Source organism: Cimex lectularius, unplaced genomic scaffold (genome assembly GCF_000648675.2).
Source record: "Cimex lectularius strain Harlan isolate CLEC.00 unplaced genomic scaffold, Clec_2.1 scaffold293, whole genome shotgun sequence".
Taxonomy (NCBI): Eukaryota; Metazoa; Arthropoda; class Insecta; order Hemiptera; family Cimicidae; genus Cimex; species Cimex lectularius.
Genome location: NW_019392819.1, coordinates 120,481 through 136,735, shown reverse-complemented (window position 1 = coordinate 136,735; position 16,255 = coordinate 120,481). Strand labels below are relative to the sequence as shown.

At 31.7% G+C, this 16,255-nt stretch overlaps 1 protein-coding gene across 1 annotated transcript; it reads right to left on the bottom strand.

Annotated features, from left to right (window-relative positions):
• Positions 1-6,210: 6,210 nt before the first annotated feature.
• Positions 6,211-10,744, bottom strand: LOC106663403 (cysteine-rich with EGF-like domain protein 2). Its single transcript, XM_014388224.2, has 8 exons — positions 10,576-10,744; positions 10,312-10,500; positions 8,033-8,179; positions 7,679-7,873; positions 7,232-7,406; positions 7,027-7,161; positions 6,864-6,959; positions 6,211-6,660 (listed from the first exon to the last, which is right to left on the bottom strand). Exons 2-8 carry the CDS (start codon positions 10,468-10,470, stop codon positions 6,440-6,442), a joined length of 1,128 nt encoding a protein of 375 aa, XP_014243710.1. The 5' UTR covers positions 10,471-10,500; positions 10,576-10,744; the 3' UTR covers positions 6,211-6,439.
• Between the last annotated feature and the right edge of the window lie 5,511 nt (positions 10,745-16,255).

The following is a 16,255-nucleotide window of genomic DNA, read 5'->3' as shown; positions in this document are numbered from 1 at the left end:
CCTCGGGTGTTGGCAGTCCAGGGTCAGACGTCAGTTTTATCCATCTATTCGCCAAGGCTGGGTCTGGATGCTACAGCTAGGCCAATTCAGCAGTGCACCCTGCACACATACAGTTCCAAACCCATTCACATTCACACTCATTTACATACCATTCATTCAATTAGGGTGGTGGTGTTATGTATATTAGTTACAACTAACCTAATTGAGGGTCAATGGGGTACTCGATATTCCACCATTGGCCTTCTCACATTACACATTCACGCTAATAAATGCATTCATTCACTGCCATTCTTAGCACAATTTTCATATCAGGTGGCATTCCATCATGTTCTTGGAATGGAGCCAAGGAATCACACCTTCAGTTAGATGTGACATATTGAACAAGCTTTTTCTGCATACCGAACACTTACACAAGTTTTGGTCCAAAAGTAAGTATCCATGTGACAATCTCACCTATCCTTTATCAGGTGACGATGAGCCTTCTTCTACGAGTTAGAAATCTCTAGTCATCCTCAACACACATTAGTATACAACTAACCTAATTGAGGGTTGATAAGGTACTCAATATTCCACCATCGGCCTTCTAACATTATACATTCACACTAATAAATGCATTTACTCTCAACACATGCTAGGGACACAAAACTATGTACAATAGTTTGTAGTTGGTAGTACAACCCTGTTTCCACCAAGAACTGGAACAGGGGATCTAAATACTCACTGCCGTGCTCAAGCACAATTCTCATATCAGGTGGCATTCCTTCGCAATCTCTGTATGAAGTTTAAAAAAAGTTAATTTTAATTTTTTTAAAAGTTAATTGAAATTAAAAAGGTTAATTTGAAGTTAAAAAATGGTAATTTGACGTTAAAAGAGTTCATTTGACGGAAAAAGCAAAGCAAGTGCAGAATGACTACAAAGCAAAATACTCACAAACTTTATGCATGTTTAATGCTAATGCTTCTTCTTTTAATTCTAAATTTCTGACATCATACGCAAATCATCAACGATCAATAGTTTCAGCTTGTTAAGTTAACCAAGTTCACCAACTTGTAACTTTTCACCCGACTTTATCAATTTCACTTAAAAGGTAGTATAAAGTGAATTATGTCACTAACATTATTAGTAATACAGTTAACTTACAAGACAAATAAATACAAAAAATTCAGTATTTTTATTACATATTAAATATACATAATATAACAAACACAAACATCTAATTCATTTTTTTTCTTTCAAAATTTACATAATTTCTTTGAACAAATATGATCCTTAACTTAATATCACAAATAAATTAGTATAAAATGAGAGCAACTGTGTCACAATTACTATAAAATTTTAGCCATATGATATTTCACAGTTTAATAAACAACAAAAACTTTTATCTCCAAATAATAAATCATAAGCATCTATATTTCTATAACAAACAACTAAAGTTTGCAAATGAACTAAAATGTATAACAATTGTGGAACTAGCTACACTTTTAATGACAATTAAACATAAAACAGTTGAAACTTGTTTATGTTCATGATATCCTTTTTCTTTAAATAGTATTGCATGTTTTTAAGAGAATTTACTTTTTAGTTAAATAAAAACTGGTCACTTTAGTTTCCCATATTCATTCATCTTTATTCTCTTAATCAATTACATAGATACACATTGAAAAAGTTGTCTTGGTTTAATTTCATACCATGTAAGAAGAGAATTATGTTTTGCCCCTACATTAAAAAAACACTCATCATACAAATCAAATCACCCCAAATTTAAAAAAATAATAATACATCATACAAATCAAACCATAAAACCAATAGGGGTACCCTAGGCTAGAGCAAACAAAAAATTAATTTATAAATGTGACTGTACATGAAAATTCACTGATAAAATCGAATTATCGTTGATATAATATTTAAATAAGAAGAGGTACATTAGAAAGGTACAAGAACTCTTTAGTAAACAATGTCTATATTCAATTATCTTGTTAAAAGCAAACCATATTCAATTTACTTGAAATAAATATACTCTACCAAAGTTAATGCCAAAATTATAAGAGGCATTGCTCCTGTCACTAGAGGCTTTTCATATGTTCCTAGCATGTTTCTTCTTGTTCCTTTATTATAAATTTGACAAACCAAGGTAACAATGAGAGGTCAGCAAGTTAAGAAAACAAGATAGAAAATTTGAGTCACTGAGAAAGATGCATGAAAGAAAATGCACAATTTTCTATTTTAGGAGCAAAGAGTCAGTGATGATCACTCGGTACTAATATTATACTACTATACTATAAACAAATATGTGATGAATGAAACTTTACATTAAAATGGTATTTCTTAAATTTTGTTAAGTAATGGGCTTGTCAATAGAGTAGAAAAATTTCTCTAGTTTACTAACTTGGTTAATCACTTTTTAGTTGGTTGTTTGTTTGTATTTTGTTTAAATTTTTTGGTTCTTGAATTTGAGTTCTTTAAGTCAGAATTTTGTCAGGCATTATTTTTTCCCCCAAATTCTACCTGAACAAATAAAAAGCAAGAAAAAAAGACACAATACAAAATATACATATGTAAGTAGGTATAAAATAATAGTATTATATTTTTAACACCAATGAATGAAGCTATAAGGAACAAGGTTATTATTGTTTATCTATAATTTGTTAGAACAGTTCGACAGACTGTTTTATATCTTTAAAAAAATTGAAGCATAAAGTCAATTAAAACATAAATGATCAAATCTAGAGGAAAATTGAGTTTGTATGAATCAAATATCTAAAAAACAAGATAATCACTTGGTCACCTGAAACAAACTACACTCATGCCAAGACAAAATTTGGAACTTTGATAATTATTATGCAGCAGAGAAATGTATAAATTAACAATATATATATGAAGCTTAAAATTTAAATTAAATTTTAACATAAATGCCACAAAATGAAAGTCAATAGATATAACCACTGAATTTAAAGTTGAAAATTAACCTTATAAATTAATATTTTTATTATAATTTACAGTAATTATAAATCACTTTTCCATTATTAATGGTGAAAGACAGAATTTCTGCTAAAGAGCAGAAATTTTTCTTTATTAGTTATTATTACATTATCTGTACCTAATTGCACATTATACTTGACATGGCCAAGAAATATTTGATCTTTACAATTTAGTGACACTAATACAATGTATTATAAAAAGTTAAATATTTACTAAAAAGAAAGATACATCATTCAGCAATGACAAATCCAATTAAAATTATTACGGTAATTTTTGTTTGCTAAGAGATTATTGACAAGACAGATATCTAATAAATAGAAATAAAAACTTATACTCTTGCAATTAGCACTAGAATAATTATACATAAATATAATCCTACATGTAAACTAGTGCAATGTTTCATTTGAAGTTAGCTGAATATAAAATAGTGCCATTAAAAACACAATTGAATATCTCTATTGGCAATCAAACCGAAAAAAATCAATTGTATAAATTATATTTTTTTCCTCGCAAATTTATATTTTTCACACTGTTGAGTGTAAGCAAAGAGGAGTATCTCTGGTATTCTGGAAAGAATTATGGTTAAGGGGGTTCTCAGAATCCAAGACTGTCTGACTTTTGGCTCATAATTTCCTGAACGCTCCCTTTCCTCTCCAAAAATATGTACAATATGATTCAATCATTCCTGGCTAATATGCAAGACATAAGAACATTAAAAACAAATTAATTTTTAAAACTATGACGAACATTAGATGTTATCCAGATCAAACTGATGGAATAACAGAATTCGAACCCGACATACATTCAGCTTATGACAGTGCTTACAAATGGGATTTTTCTTTCAAATACACTGGCCCTCTGATGGTTCATGTAGCCTCATAGTTTAAATACCCACTAAAAATAATAATAATAATAAAGAATAAATACAACCAATACTTGATTGTAATTTATGATCATTCAAAGTTTAGAGGGAAAATAAAGTTCATTTTTAACATTGATGTGTTTGGGCTGAAAACCGTTTGGGTGGGTTAGGTTAGGTAGGGTAATGGTTAGGTTATGTAGATTAGGGTTAGGTTAGTTAGATTACGGTTTGGTTGTTTACACTATTGAGTGTAAGCAAAGATTAGCTTAGGGTTAAGTAAAATAAATTAGGGTTAGGTTAGGTAGATTATGGTTAGGTTAATTACGTTAGAGTTAGGTAACATAGATTAGGGTTAGGTTAGGTAGATTAAGGATATGTTAGTTTAGGTACATTCAGGTTAGGGTTATGTGAGTTAAATTACATTTAGGATAGTTGGATTAGGGTTATGTAAGATAGATTAGGGTTAGGTTAGGTAGAATGGGGTTAGGTTAGTTTAGGTAGATTAAGGTAGGTTAGGTAAGGTGATTAGGGTTAGGATTACTTTATATATCTATAGTTCAATGTCTTTCTGTAAAGCAGAGAAAATGTGTGAGTGTAAAGCATGTGTTTTGTATAGCACTTCAGAAGTCACGGACTCCTCACCCTTGCTTTGCACAAACATAATTTTTTTAACTATGGTTAGCAATTATTAGGCTATATCAACCCCTCGGGTTTGGATTCAAAGCCACTGTGGACGTTCCATTGAGTCGCCTTGTCAATGCCTTAACGATTGCAATCAACAAGCGCCCCCCAAAATAAAGCTTCATAATTTCTTTATAAATGCTTGTTCACCAAATTTTAAAAGAAAACTTTTCTCAAATAAATTATACTAACATTACTTGGATTAGTACATTTTATAATACCTCTTCTTTTCTAGGTGTGCTGTTAAATCAGGTCGATAAAAGTGATGGTTAATATTAAAATAGTTTTCATAACTAAAATACATTTCTTATGAGGAACATTTTCTTGAACAAATTGCTATGTACTGCCTTTTTCTTGGAGTTACAATACTATCACACTTTAAAACGGTGTACAATTATCTTGTCCTTTGCAGAAGACAACAAGAAGTACAATTTTTGTTAATACTTACATAAAAATGCACATTAAAATTACTTCATTTTAATATTGTAATTAAACTTGAGAAAGTTGGATTTTAAAATGCAACTTTTAACCCACCATGGGGTGTGCTATTTGGGGGCCTCTACATAAGACACATTGGTCAATTACAATATGGCATGCCATGGCCAAAAAACTCAGTGATATATATATATACACATACAGGGTGTCCCAGTTCCTTCTGATGAAACTCAGGGAATCGATTCTAATCTTCGTTTGGAGCAAAAAATGCTCAGGAGAAAATTTTCGGAAAGTTCTCTATTTTGAAGATATTCGTCAATTTAGGTTTTTTCTACTTTTCACTACTTTACCACATAAAAACTCTTAGACTTCCAAAATGTTGAGACTACAACAAATCCAATTACACCATTTGAAAGAACGCTAAATTTGCTGTAAGATACTTCTGTTTGCAATAATCTGAATGACATAAAATGTTAGCCAATATCAGTTGGAACATGTCAAAATTACAAAATTTAAAACAAATAAATAATAAATTTTATTTCACAAAGCGAGCTCTAATTGATTTATTTGTACACCCCCTTCAAATTTATCTTAGCTCACGTTTTCGAACATTCAATTGTTATTTTTCAACTCTACTAGAATGTTATTTAAAAACCTGGATATATCAATGTAAAGTATATTAGATGAAGAAGTTTTTGTGAAATTTGACAAGTTGTAGGTATTTTTTGTAACCTCAGTAAAACGTGCAATCATGACCAAAATTTTAAATTTTGTAATTTTGACATGTTCCAACTGATATTGGCTAACATTTTATGTCATTCAGCTTATTGCAAATAGAAGTATCTTACAGCAAATTTAGCGTGCTTTCAAATGGTGTAATTGGATTTGTTGTAGTCTCAACATTTTGGAAGTTCTAAGCGTTTTTATGTGGTAAGGTAGTGAAAAGTTGAAAAAAACCTAAATTGACGAATATCTTCAAAATAGAGAACGTTCCAAAAATTTTCTCCTGGGCATTTTTTGCTCCAAACGAAGAGTAGAATCGATTCCCTGAGTTTCGTCAGAAGGAACTGGGACACCCCGTACATCATCCAAAGATACTGTGATGTACGAGTAAAAGACTGTAAGCATGCCCCAGGGCAGGTTAATGACTATATTATGTAAAGCAAGTTTAAAAATAAAAAAAAATACTCTGTACACAGAAAAAGCAATGTTTACATAGTAATTTTAACAATCAGGCTGCATATTATATATATTTTTTTTTTTTTTTTTTTGTGTGTCTATGTGTTAATTATTGCATCCCTCTTTATAATTAAGGTAACTTAAGGTTTTAAAGAAATTTAACATCTTCACTTGAAATAATGTGGCACAGGGTAGGAAATATGGAATTATTCCAGAAAAACTGTTATCAATCATTTTCTTACTTTCACTGAAACATATATAACTGGACATTTACAAATCGAATGCAAGACAATAAATTAGTCTTAGTTCATATTTTTTAAAAATGAATCTATGCTATTTTGAAAAAACTGGTTTTGATTAGTTAAAGTACTCAGCATGTACTCAGAAACTGCAACATAAACAGCAACCGATAAACCTATAACACTTGCAATGAGCGTGTTCTTTTGAAAAATTATGCAGGTTGCTATACAAAGCCCAAGATACGTTAGGTATCTAGTCCAGTCTGATGAACTTGTCTGAACACCTAAATTACAAAAAAAAAGTTTGAAAAAATAGGTATATATATTTTGTAATTTATATAAAATCTTAACATATGTCTAAACAAGGTCATTTGTTTTTAACCACTTACACGCAATGTCTTGATTCTAATAGTGAATAGAATTTTATCAATGATAATAAATATAACTACTATAAATTTTCTACAGATGAATAAATGCTTTAACTTACCAATACAAAGACCATCTTTGAGCACATATCCACTTGCACATTTGTTGCACATGTCTGGCCCATCACCATGACATCCCTCACAAGAATTATCACAAGCTGTAAACAACATATTAATAATAAAATGATAACATTAATGATATTTTATAAATAGGACATAACATACCAAGACAGGAATATGATCCATCGTTATTTACACAAAACTGGTTTGTTTTACAAGAATCCTTAGAAGTACATTCATTTATATCCACACAACCACGTTCTCCATCCTTCATCCAACCACTATTACATTCATTGCATCCTAATCAAATAAAAAATATAGGTCTTTTTGTGATGGTGAATAAATCAATTATATGTGAAATATACCTTACCTTTATGCCCAGCTTTTGAGCAACTTCCTTTGCAAGCTGGGTGGCATTTGGAGCAAAGCAGTTTCTTTTCATCTCTATACGATTCATAATATTTTTCTGCACATTCGCTGCAAGTTGGACCACTGTAACCAGCATTGCATCTGCAATCACCATTTCCTTTCCTAGTGCCAGAACCCTGTAAACATAATTGAAAATAAATTTCAATGTTTGAAGAGTGATAATTTTTTTAATGTTTTCTCAAACATCTTTCAAAGGATTTAAGTTTTTAAAATTATTTTTGTTATGATTGACTTAAAAAGATCCAAATTTGTAAATTGAGGATTATTCATTAATCACCTCAACAAGTTCCATGTCAAGATGTTTTATGTAAGAAAGTACTAACGAATTGTTATTTGATGTTCTATTTTATTTCATATTGTGTATTAAATGAAAAAGAATGAATTTTACCTTGCATTGGCCATTGTTGTTACACACATTGTCCGGAAAGCCCTCACATGGTTTGCATTCCGGCCCATAATGATTATCGGGGCAACAATATTCTACTTTTTTAATACAAAGCCAAGAATGAAGATCTCCAAGTTCTTTCTGTTTAAACCACCATTCTTCGATTAGCTGTTCCCATTCCTCAGCTAATGAGTAGCACTATAATGTTTATAACAATTATAACAACATAATCAAACAAGATTTTATCGAGAAAGTTTAAAATGAATAATTTACAAAACTTGCTAGCAATCGGTATTGTGATTTCAAATCACAAAACGTACATGTTCTCTAATGTCTACTTTGAAATGGTAAATGTACCTGATTTTGACCTCTTTGAACTTCAGCACAAAGTTTCTCTTGTATTTCAACTAATCGTACTTCACTTTGGGCATAATCACCTAGTTTCTCTTCCTCCCAAGCCGTATCACCTCCACCAAAATGCCTTTTATTGGTCCTTGCCATGCCCTGAGAAATTTGTTTTTGGAAATAAAATTATATAATAGTAAAAAAAGCCCATATTCATATATTCAAAACAGGTAATACTTTTCCTAATTGCATAAGTACAGATGTATATTTAATGCACAAAATTTACACCCACAACCACTCTTATAAATAAAATAACTAAATAAATAAAATAAAATAAAACTAAATAAATAAATAAAATAAATAAAACCCAACTAAGGTGGATGGGTCTGCGGTGTACTGTATATTCTGGCACAGACCACTCATACATACATGAGCATTCAATCTAAGAAATACATTCATTCAATATGTACAGATAAAGTTAGGGGACTTACTGGGATATTTGATATTATGCCAATGGCTCCGCCCCCCCCCCTTTCAGGCTAAACATAATGGTTAATGTGCTCGTATTTGCCAAGCTAGTGACTCTAGGTTTGAATCCCAGCACTGACTTTGAAATTTTATTTGAGATTAATTTGCAAAAAGTATTGTAAAGTTGTTCTGCCCCTTGTCCATGACACCCAATGGGTAGTTGGACGTTAAGCCTTCTGGTATGATAGGAATTATTTTACATTTGTAAGTTAATACCACTAAAGCTTTTATGCTAGATATCAGCATATATTTTAAAATAAGCAAATACAGAAGAATATTTTTAAAAAAAATATTATTTGTTATACCTACCAAAACTTTTATCACTAGATACTCAAATTAACGCCGAATTTTCACCCAAGGATTAAATTTTGTTATTCAAAGGCTAGATGAGCAAAAAACCTTCAATTCTCACTAAACAGCCTTTGAATATCCACAATAATCAAGAAATTATCAGATTTCTTGAGATTGCAAGAATACAAAAGAAAGATAGTTCTTGAATACAAGTTCCAACAAGTTGAAAATGTTCTACATTCGGTGTTTCTACTACAGCATCTAAAACTAGGACGTGTTGGGCTCAAAATATAGTAGGACTGCTTAATGAACACTGAATTCTGGAGGCATGTATATAGACTTGGAGCAGCAGAAACAACCCTGTGCAGATATTATCAGGAAAAAGAAGAAACATCACAACAAAACATCACCTGCCCTGTTGGTTCAAAGAACTATGCAGGCAGAAATTCCTACTCCTGGGGTAGGAAAAGCTAAGGCCTGAAGGAAACATATGGGAGCCCCTTAAAAAGCTTTGGGATCTGGTAAAAAGCCTTAAGCTTAACAAGAGCTCTAGATAATAATGGATATTGCATAATAGACCAACATAGGTCATGAAGAGGCAACCTTATTTGACCTTTAGCACGTCCTACCTGCAATTTGTCTTATGATAGAGAAAGTCAATTACCCATATTTAACACAAAATTATTTTTCCCAATAACATTAGTAAGAAAAGTATCAGTAAAAACTATTTAATTTAAATACTCATTGTCCCATATTTCACACAAACATACTTGCAGTAAAATAAAAACAGGTTTAGAATGAATTTTAAAAATACTTCTAATTTTGTATTGTTCAAACTTCACATGACATCAAATTTTGCATATTGCAAAAGTTCAATTAGTACGGAAAGTTGTACTAACTACCGAATCACTTGTAATTTGAATGAGTTTCTATTTTCAGTTCACTGTTTGATTTAGTAATAAATTTAACAAAAAACTTACATCTTGCAGTGCAATTAGTAAGAAACTGTTGACTAACTGCAAAAACCATTTGTAATTTTGTATGCACAACATTTCATAGCATTATTTGATTATTTATGAGTTCTACCTGCACTTCACTGCATGATTGGGTAACTAAATAACCCATATTTAACACAGAAGTACGTTTTGTAATATAATAAGTAAAAAAAGTATTTAACTGCAAAATGGCTTGTAATGTTGTATTTGTTGTGTTTGTTTATTTCTTGCACTTCTTGTTTGATTGGGTAACTAAATTATTCATATTTAAAACAAATTTTCTTTTTGCAGTACAATTAGTAAGAAAAATACTCCTGACATTAAGATTGTTTGTAGTTTTGTATGCACTGTAGCTGCAATTCACCACATAATTTAGAAAATAAATGATCCATATTACATGTCACCTTACTTCTTGCAGCAGAATTAGTATGGCGATATTACTGAATTGAAATTTCATATTACTAAACTATTACTCACATGTTGAACGCTGTTCACCACTGTTTTACAGGCCTGGCACGGTGGAAGTTTTTCTGCTTCCTTACTATCCGGGTTCTTCGGTTTTTCAATACCGTTTATGTGGCTAACAAATGACATCACCAGGATTGCAATGAAGATGCGGCATTGCATTAAGGCCATCGTAGATTATAATTTTCCAGTTTTAGGTACCTGTAATCGCAATTAATTGAGTTTAATTGGATTCGGTATGTTATCAATTATCATCGTGCAAATGTCAATTCGTACCTATTTTTGAAAAAAAAAACACAAAACCACTACGAAGGTATGGTTGGGAATAATTAGAAAAGGCTACGGCAATGAGAGAAAAGGTGAAATGAAACCAAGAATTAAATAAAATTTAAGATGACCTGCCGTGTGAGGATTGGAACCTACGATGCTGTGTCAACAGCTGAGAGGCCGGCTGGAGGTAACGAGAACAGTACGTCAACCTGTCCCCTTACAGGTTGTCTCGACCACAATATCATATGACGTCATTTTTAAGGAATATGAATAAAATAATCTAATGGCTTTCATCTTCATTATTTTAAATTGAGTTATTTTTAAGCAAATTTAAAGACATAGTTTTATTCCGTCAAATTAACTCTTTTAACTTCAAATTGCCTCTCTGAATTTCAAATGAACTCTTTTTAATTTCAAATTAACCCTTTCAATTTCAAATTAAACCTTTTCAATTTCTCATTAATTCTTTCTTTAAAGCATTAAAACAACATAGATGGTATGAAGTATAAGAATTAAAATAAAACCACCAATCAATTGTAATTGTACGAATTCCATCTGATCTATTTCTATTTCTGTAAAATAAAATTCCTAAATGTACTGACAGGCAAAAAATTCCACCCACTTGCAACTGTGATACAACTTGATTCGTATATATTTTTATATATTTTTTAACGTGTAATAATTTAGTCTTTGTCTAAAAATAAAAATAAAAATGTAAATTGCTAAGGAAAATGAAAAATGAAAAAAAGACGGACAGATAAAATTTGTTTTAATTTTGTTTTAGATTTTTAATTATCATTTCAATTCGCGTATTTCCTCCTCTTACCTTAATTACACCTCGAAAACGCCTTGGTATACTTTTTACCAGTCTGGAAATGTCTCTTTGCTGGAGGTTAGCCCATTCTTCACGAAGAGTCGTTTCAAGATCGTGGAGTGTAACGAGAAGTAATGGACATTGTCTTACTCGTCTTTTGAGGTTGTCCGATAATTTTCGAAGGGGTTAAGTCTGGAGAACGGGCTGGCCAGGCTAAGACCCTGATGTTATGTTGTTGAAGTACGTTTGTACGATGCGAGCGTCATGTGGACGGGCATTATCGTGCATTAGAAAAGGATTGTCGCCAATTTCATCGAGGATAGGCAACGCATTATGTTACAATTACCCTCGACGAACAACAACCAACTCTGTGCGACTCTCCCTCCCACACCATCACTGAGCTACGTTGGATTGGTTGGCTCTGAGAAAAATTCCAGGCTTCGTACCTTTCATTTCGCCTTCTCCACACTCTTTCACGCCCATTTGGAGCCCGTAGAACAAATCTACACTCATCTGTAAAAAGTACAGCAGACCAATCGTCCAAAGACCAATGGCCGCGTTCTCGAGCAAATGCGAGCCGTGCAACTCTGTGTGCTCTGGTCCATTTTGGTCCTCTTACGAGGCGAAAAGCCATCAGCCCATACTGATTTAATCTTCTTCGAACAGTGCGTTCATAAATTTGGACACCTCGAATATCCTGGAGCTGATGAATCGCTTGAACAACAGTAAGGTGCCGATTTGGAATGGTTAATTATGCTATGGTTAATTATGGTTGCATTAATGTTATATAACATAATTTTAATTGTAATTAATTTTCATGTAGTATTTTAGGTAGAAACCCATTTTGTAATTTTTAAATTCAAATTAAAAGAAGAGTCGATTTTTTTGTATTTAACATTATATAAATTTTAATTTTAATTCATTTTCATATGGTCTCCTAAGAGCCCAATTACTTTATATGGAAAAAATATTCACAAATATACAGAAATTTTACTTACATGCTTACACCCTTAAACATAAAACTGGACAACGGCGTATTTTGTTGTTTATCTCAAACTAGATGTATTTTTATCGTTATATTAATTACAACATACTTATTTTAATGTAAGCCTAATTAAACGAGATCACAAGTTCACGAGTTTTAATAAAAAGTGTTTAATTCTGATGGTTTGAAAGAACACCAAACACCGGAAAATGATTTAGCGATAGAATACTTTAACTAAAATTTATTACCTGGTTTTGCTCTTTGCTGAATTTTTTATGACGATAAAAATACACAATGATAAGCAAAAAAGCGGATACCCTTAATATTTTTAATTATCCTTTAGACAATCGTCCATTGATTATTATTAAAACAATATTTTGCCCGTTTTTTCCTGAAGACCCCCCCCCCCTACATTTACAGAAGGTGACGCGAGGAGACTGTACTCTAATTCTTCGTTTATGGGAGTTGAGGAAGGTTCGGAGCCCTTCTCAGTTCCATAGGTTTGTTTTTGGAATCTTCCTTTGCAAGTTCCCTCGGTAATTTTTGTTTTCTCTTGGTTTTTCTATATGGTTCCCACGAGTATGAGGATATAAAGGTCCGCACCGGAGGAGCCCTCTCTCCGGTGTAAGGTTGATTACTCAAGGGGGTCACCTGGTACACTTGAGGCTCCGTTATTGGTACAGTTAACCCTGTATCATCCATCCATCCATCGGCACGGGTCGCATAACACCGTAGATTGAATGTGAGATTAGGATTGGGTTTGAGGTATGAAGAGGGGTAGGTAAGGTGTGGGGTGTTGGGATTAGGAGGTGACAGGTCATATCTCCTCTTCCTCCGTACCCCTTTTTCCGTCTATTTAATTAACAGGGTACACCCGCGTAAGCTTCATAAAGGTGGAAAGTCGGAGTTGAGTATTAGAGGCCGTTAGATGCGCACAATACCCGTTCGTACCCCTGTCAAAGAGGGTAAAAATTCGCCCAGTGATGCACACGCATCTTCTCCTGGTGCTGGAGAAGAAGCTTTTTGGAGTATAAAAATATTCCACAGTACCACATTCAAAACTTATAAAATCGATGCCACATCGAATACATGCGGTGATTAACGCAAGGGGAGGAAATACTTAATTTAATATTTTCTTCATTATTTCCATAGCAACATTTTTTGTAAAATTGTTTCACTCAGTTTAATTTTTTTTATTTAACTACATCTTGTATTTTTATTTAAACATATCCAGTAAACAACAATAAATCAAAACTATAACGATAGAACGCTAGTATTAACTAAAAATCGAGAGTGGCTAATTTTTTGCCTCTCAGTATGGTTTGAAATACACAACAAAATACGTCCAGTGTACGGTTTTTTGGCCTTTGAAAATATTTCATACATCTCCCAAATTTTTATTAATGCTTTAAAGAACGGGTAAGTTGAAATTAATAAGGGTTCGTTTGAAATTTAAAAGGGTTAATTTCAAGTTAAAAGGGGTTAATTTGAAATTAAAAAAAGTTAATTTAAAGGTAATATGACAGAAAAACCTATGTTCCTTTTTTATAGGCCAGAAAAATAAAAATTTTCACAATGGAAAATAGAAGGGCAAAAAGATAAAGAAGTCTATATATATATATATATATATATATATTAAACATAATACAATAATAATATTAATTTTATTTATATTTTACAGATATTTACAGCTATAAAAAATACAAACGTAAGACAAAGTCGTTTTGTACATTACGTACTGAGGCTTAACAAAGTTAATTAAAATATGAGATAAAAAATATATAACAGAACTTAAAGAATAATATAGTATATCTGCACCCTCAGGGAAAAAGTTCAAAAACACGTCTGTTTCAGGATTACAATTTTAAAGTTTAGACCATTGGTACAAATTCACTTTTTCTACCGTACCTAATTAATTTTTGTTTTAACTGTTTTTATTGTGTTCACGTTTCATCAAATTCAATGTAGGTCAATGTATCTTGCTAGGTGGGTAAAATGGGACAAAGTCAAGTTGTATAAAAAACGACTATAGTTTACAAGTTCATTTGCTATCGACAAAACAAATGCTAAAACAAAAATGAATAAAAACATATCTAAACTATGTCGCACAAAGTGGGGAAGAAAGGGTTATTTTGGGCTTCAGCATGTAACACAAAAACATGGAAAAAGTCCAAGTATATATGTTATACGAGAGCTTAACACAAATGTGAAGTGGGAAAGTTTGGTGGGTAAAAATAAGAAAAATTTAGAAATAAATTCTATTAGACGGTTAGTAAAATTTTATGAGGTATACAGGGTTCAGAATGGAAAGATTTGTCCTCTCCTCAGTCTAGAAGTTAGGGAAGACACCTTCACATCATTGCGATTTGCAAAATTTAGCCTATCCGAATACAGAAGGTTATTTATTCTTCATATGCAGTCTGTAATTGAGAAGGGTCTTTGTAAATTTGGTGGATGTATCCAAAAGTGGTGCACTGGCGCAGCAAGAGCAGCTTGGATTTACAGAAAAGATCCGAAACATGAATTTATCTATTTTTTTTAAATTTAGTTTTATACTTTTTTAATTTTATCAATTCTATTTATAACAATTCATTTATGTATTTGTTTTCAGAGGGATAGCTACATATATGTATTTATATATTATTATTCTTATAATTAAAACATTTCATTAAAAATATCCTCTGAATCCTTTTCAGTTCAATGGTATTATTAAACACATCTTTAAGAATTGGGTCGGTTTTCCGCTACAAACATAGGGTGTCAAAAGCTTGAAAGCGTTATGAAATGAATAACATTTCAAGGCAATGGAAAGTTTTTGCAACGCCGGTTTCTCAAGGTGCTTATGGAAAGCTGAAACTCCTCTTTGCCAAATAGTTTAAAGAAAATGTATTTTCTTTTGTATAAAAGCAAGTTGTTGTTATTTTAATAAGTTTATCGTTTGTATTATTTAAATCGTATTATCGTAACGTTTAAAAAATCGCCAGTTTTATTCCCGTTAACAAGTTTATATATTGGTTATACACAAACGATATATTTTTATAATAGGTAAGTAACAATTGTCAAAAAAAAACAACGCTAAATTTAATTTTATGATTTAAAGCCAACATTGCAGAGTTGGAATCTTACTTTTCTTTGAAAGAGTGACAAGTCTAATTTTTTTAAATACGAGGATGTATGATTTTAAATCAACGAAGCACAATCATCAAATTACGATAACATTTTTTAAATTAAATTTAAAGCCCATAATTTTACAAGAGGAAGGCTACGGACGTTTGGATTTCGATGAAAAGTTTTTTGGTGATACTAAATAGGTCTAAAAATATTAAAGCGTGTTCGAGAGTTCTTGCCAATGAGCCCTAGGAGTTGAAAAAAATTAACTAAAGATGGTGTTCTGCTATTGTTGTACATGTATTTTAAGGTTATTTTATAGCAGTCCATTCATTTTTGTACGTTGGATAAGAAAGTATGAAAAATCGTTTAAAATGAGATTAGATAAATAAAAAGTTACAAAAACGAAAAGTAATAGACATTTAATAATAGACATATTTGGGCTGGAACAGCCGGGGGCAATTTATTTTTCTACTATGTCCGATGTTCCACTTAAAAATTCCTGACTCCACTTAATTTTGTCCTATGTCCAGGTTATTTTACAACCGTTGGAAAGATGAAGTTTTCTTCCCTCAGCCTGTGCTAGCAACATTTAGATTTTTGTTATTATAAGCGAGAAAAATAAGGATGAAATCAACAGAAATCAGCTTAGGCTTCATTCTCGCTGCTAAGGAGCTAACTAAAGGGTTAGTAGGATTCTGGTTTAACGTCGTTTAAGGTAACGTGGGAGATTCCGGAGATGAACGATAGTGGTCTAAATGTCTGATTTTGGCCCAACC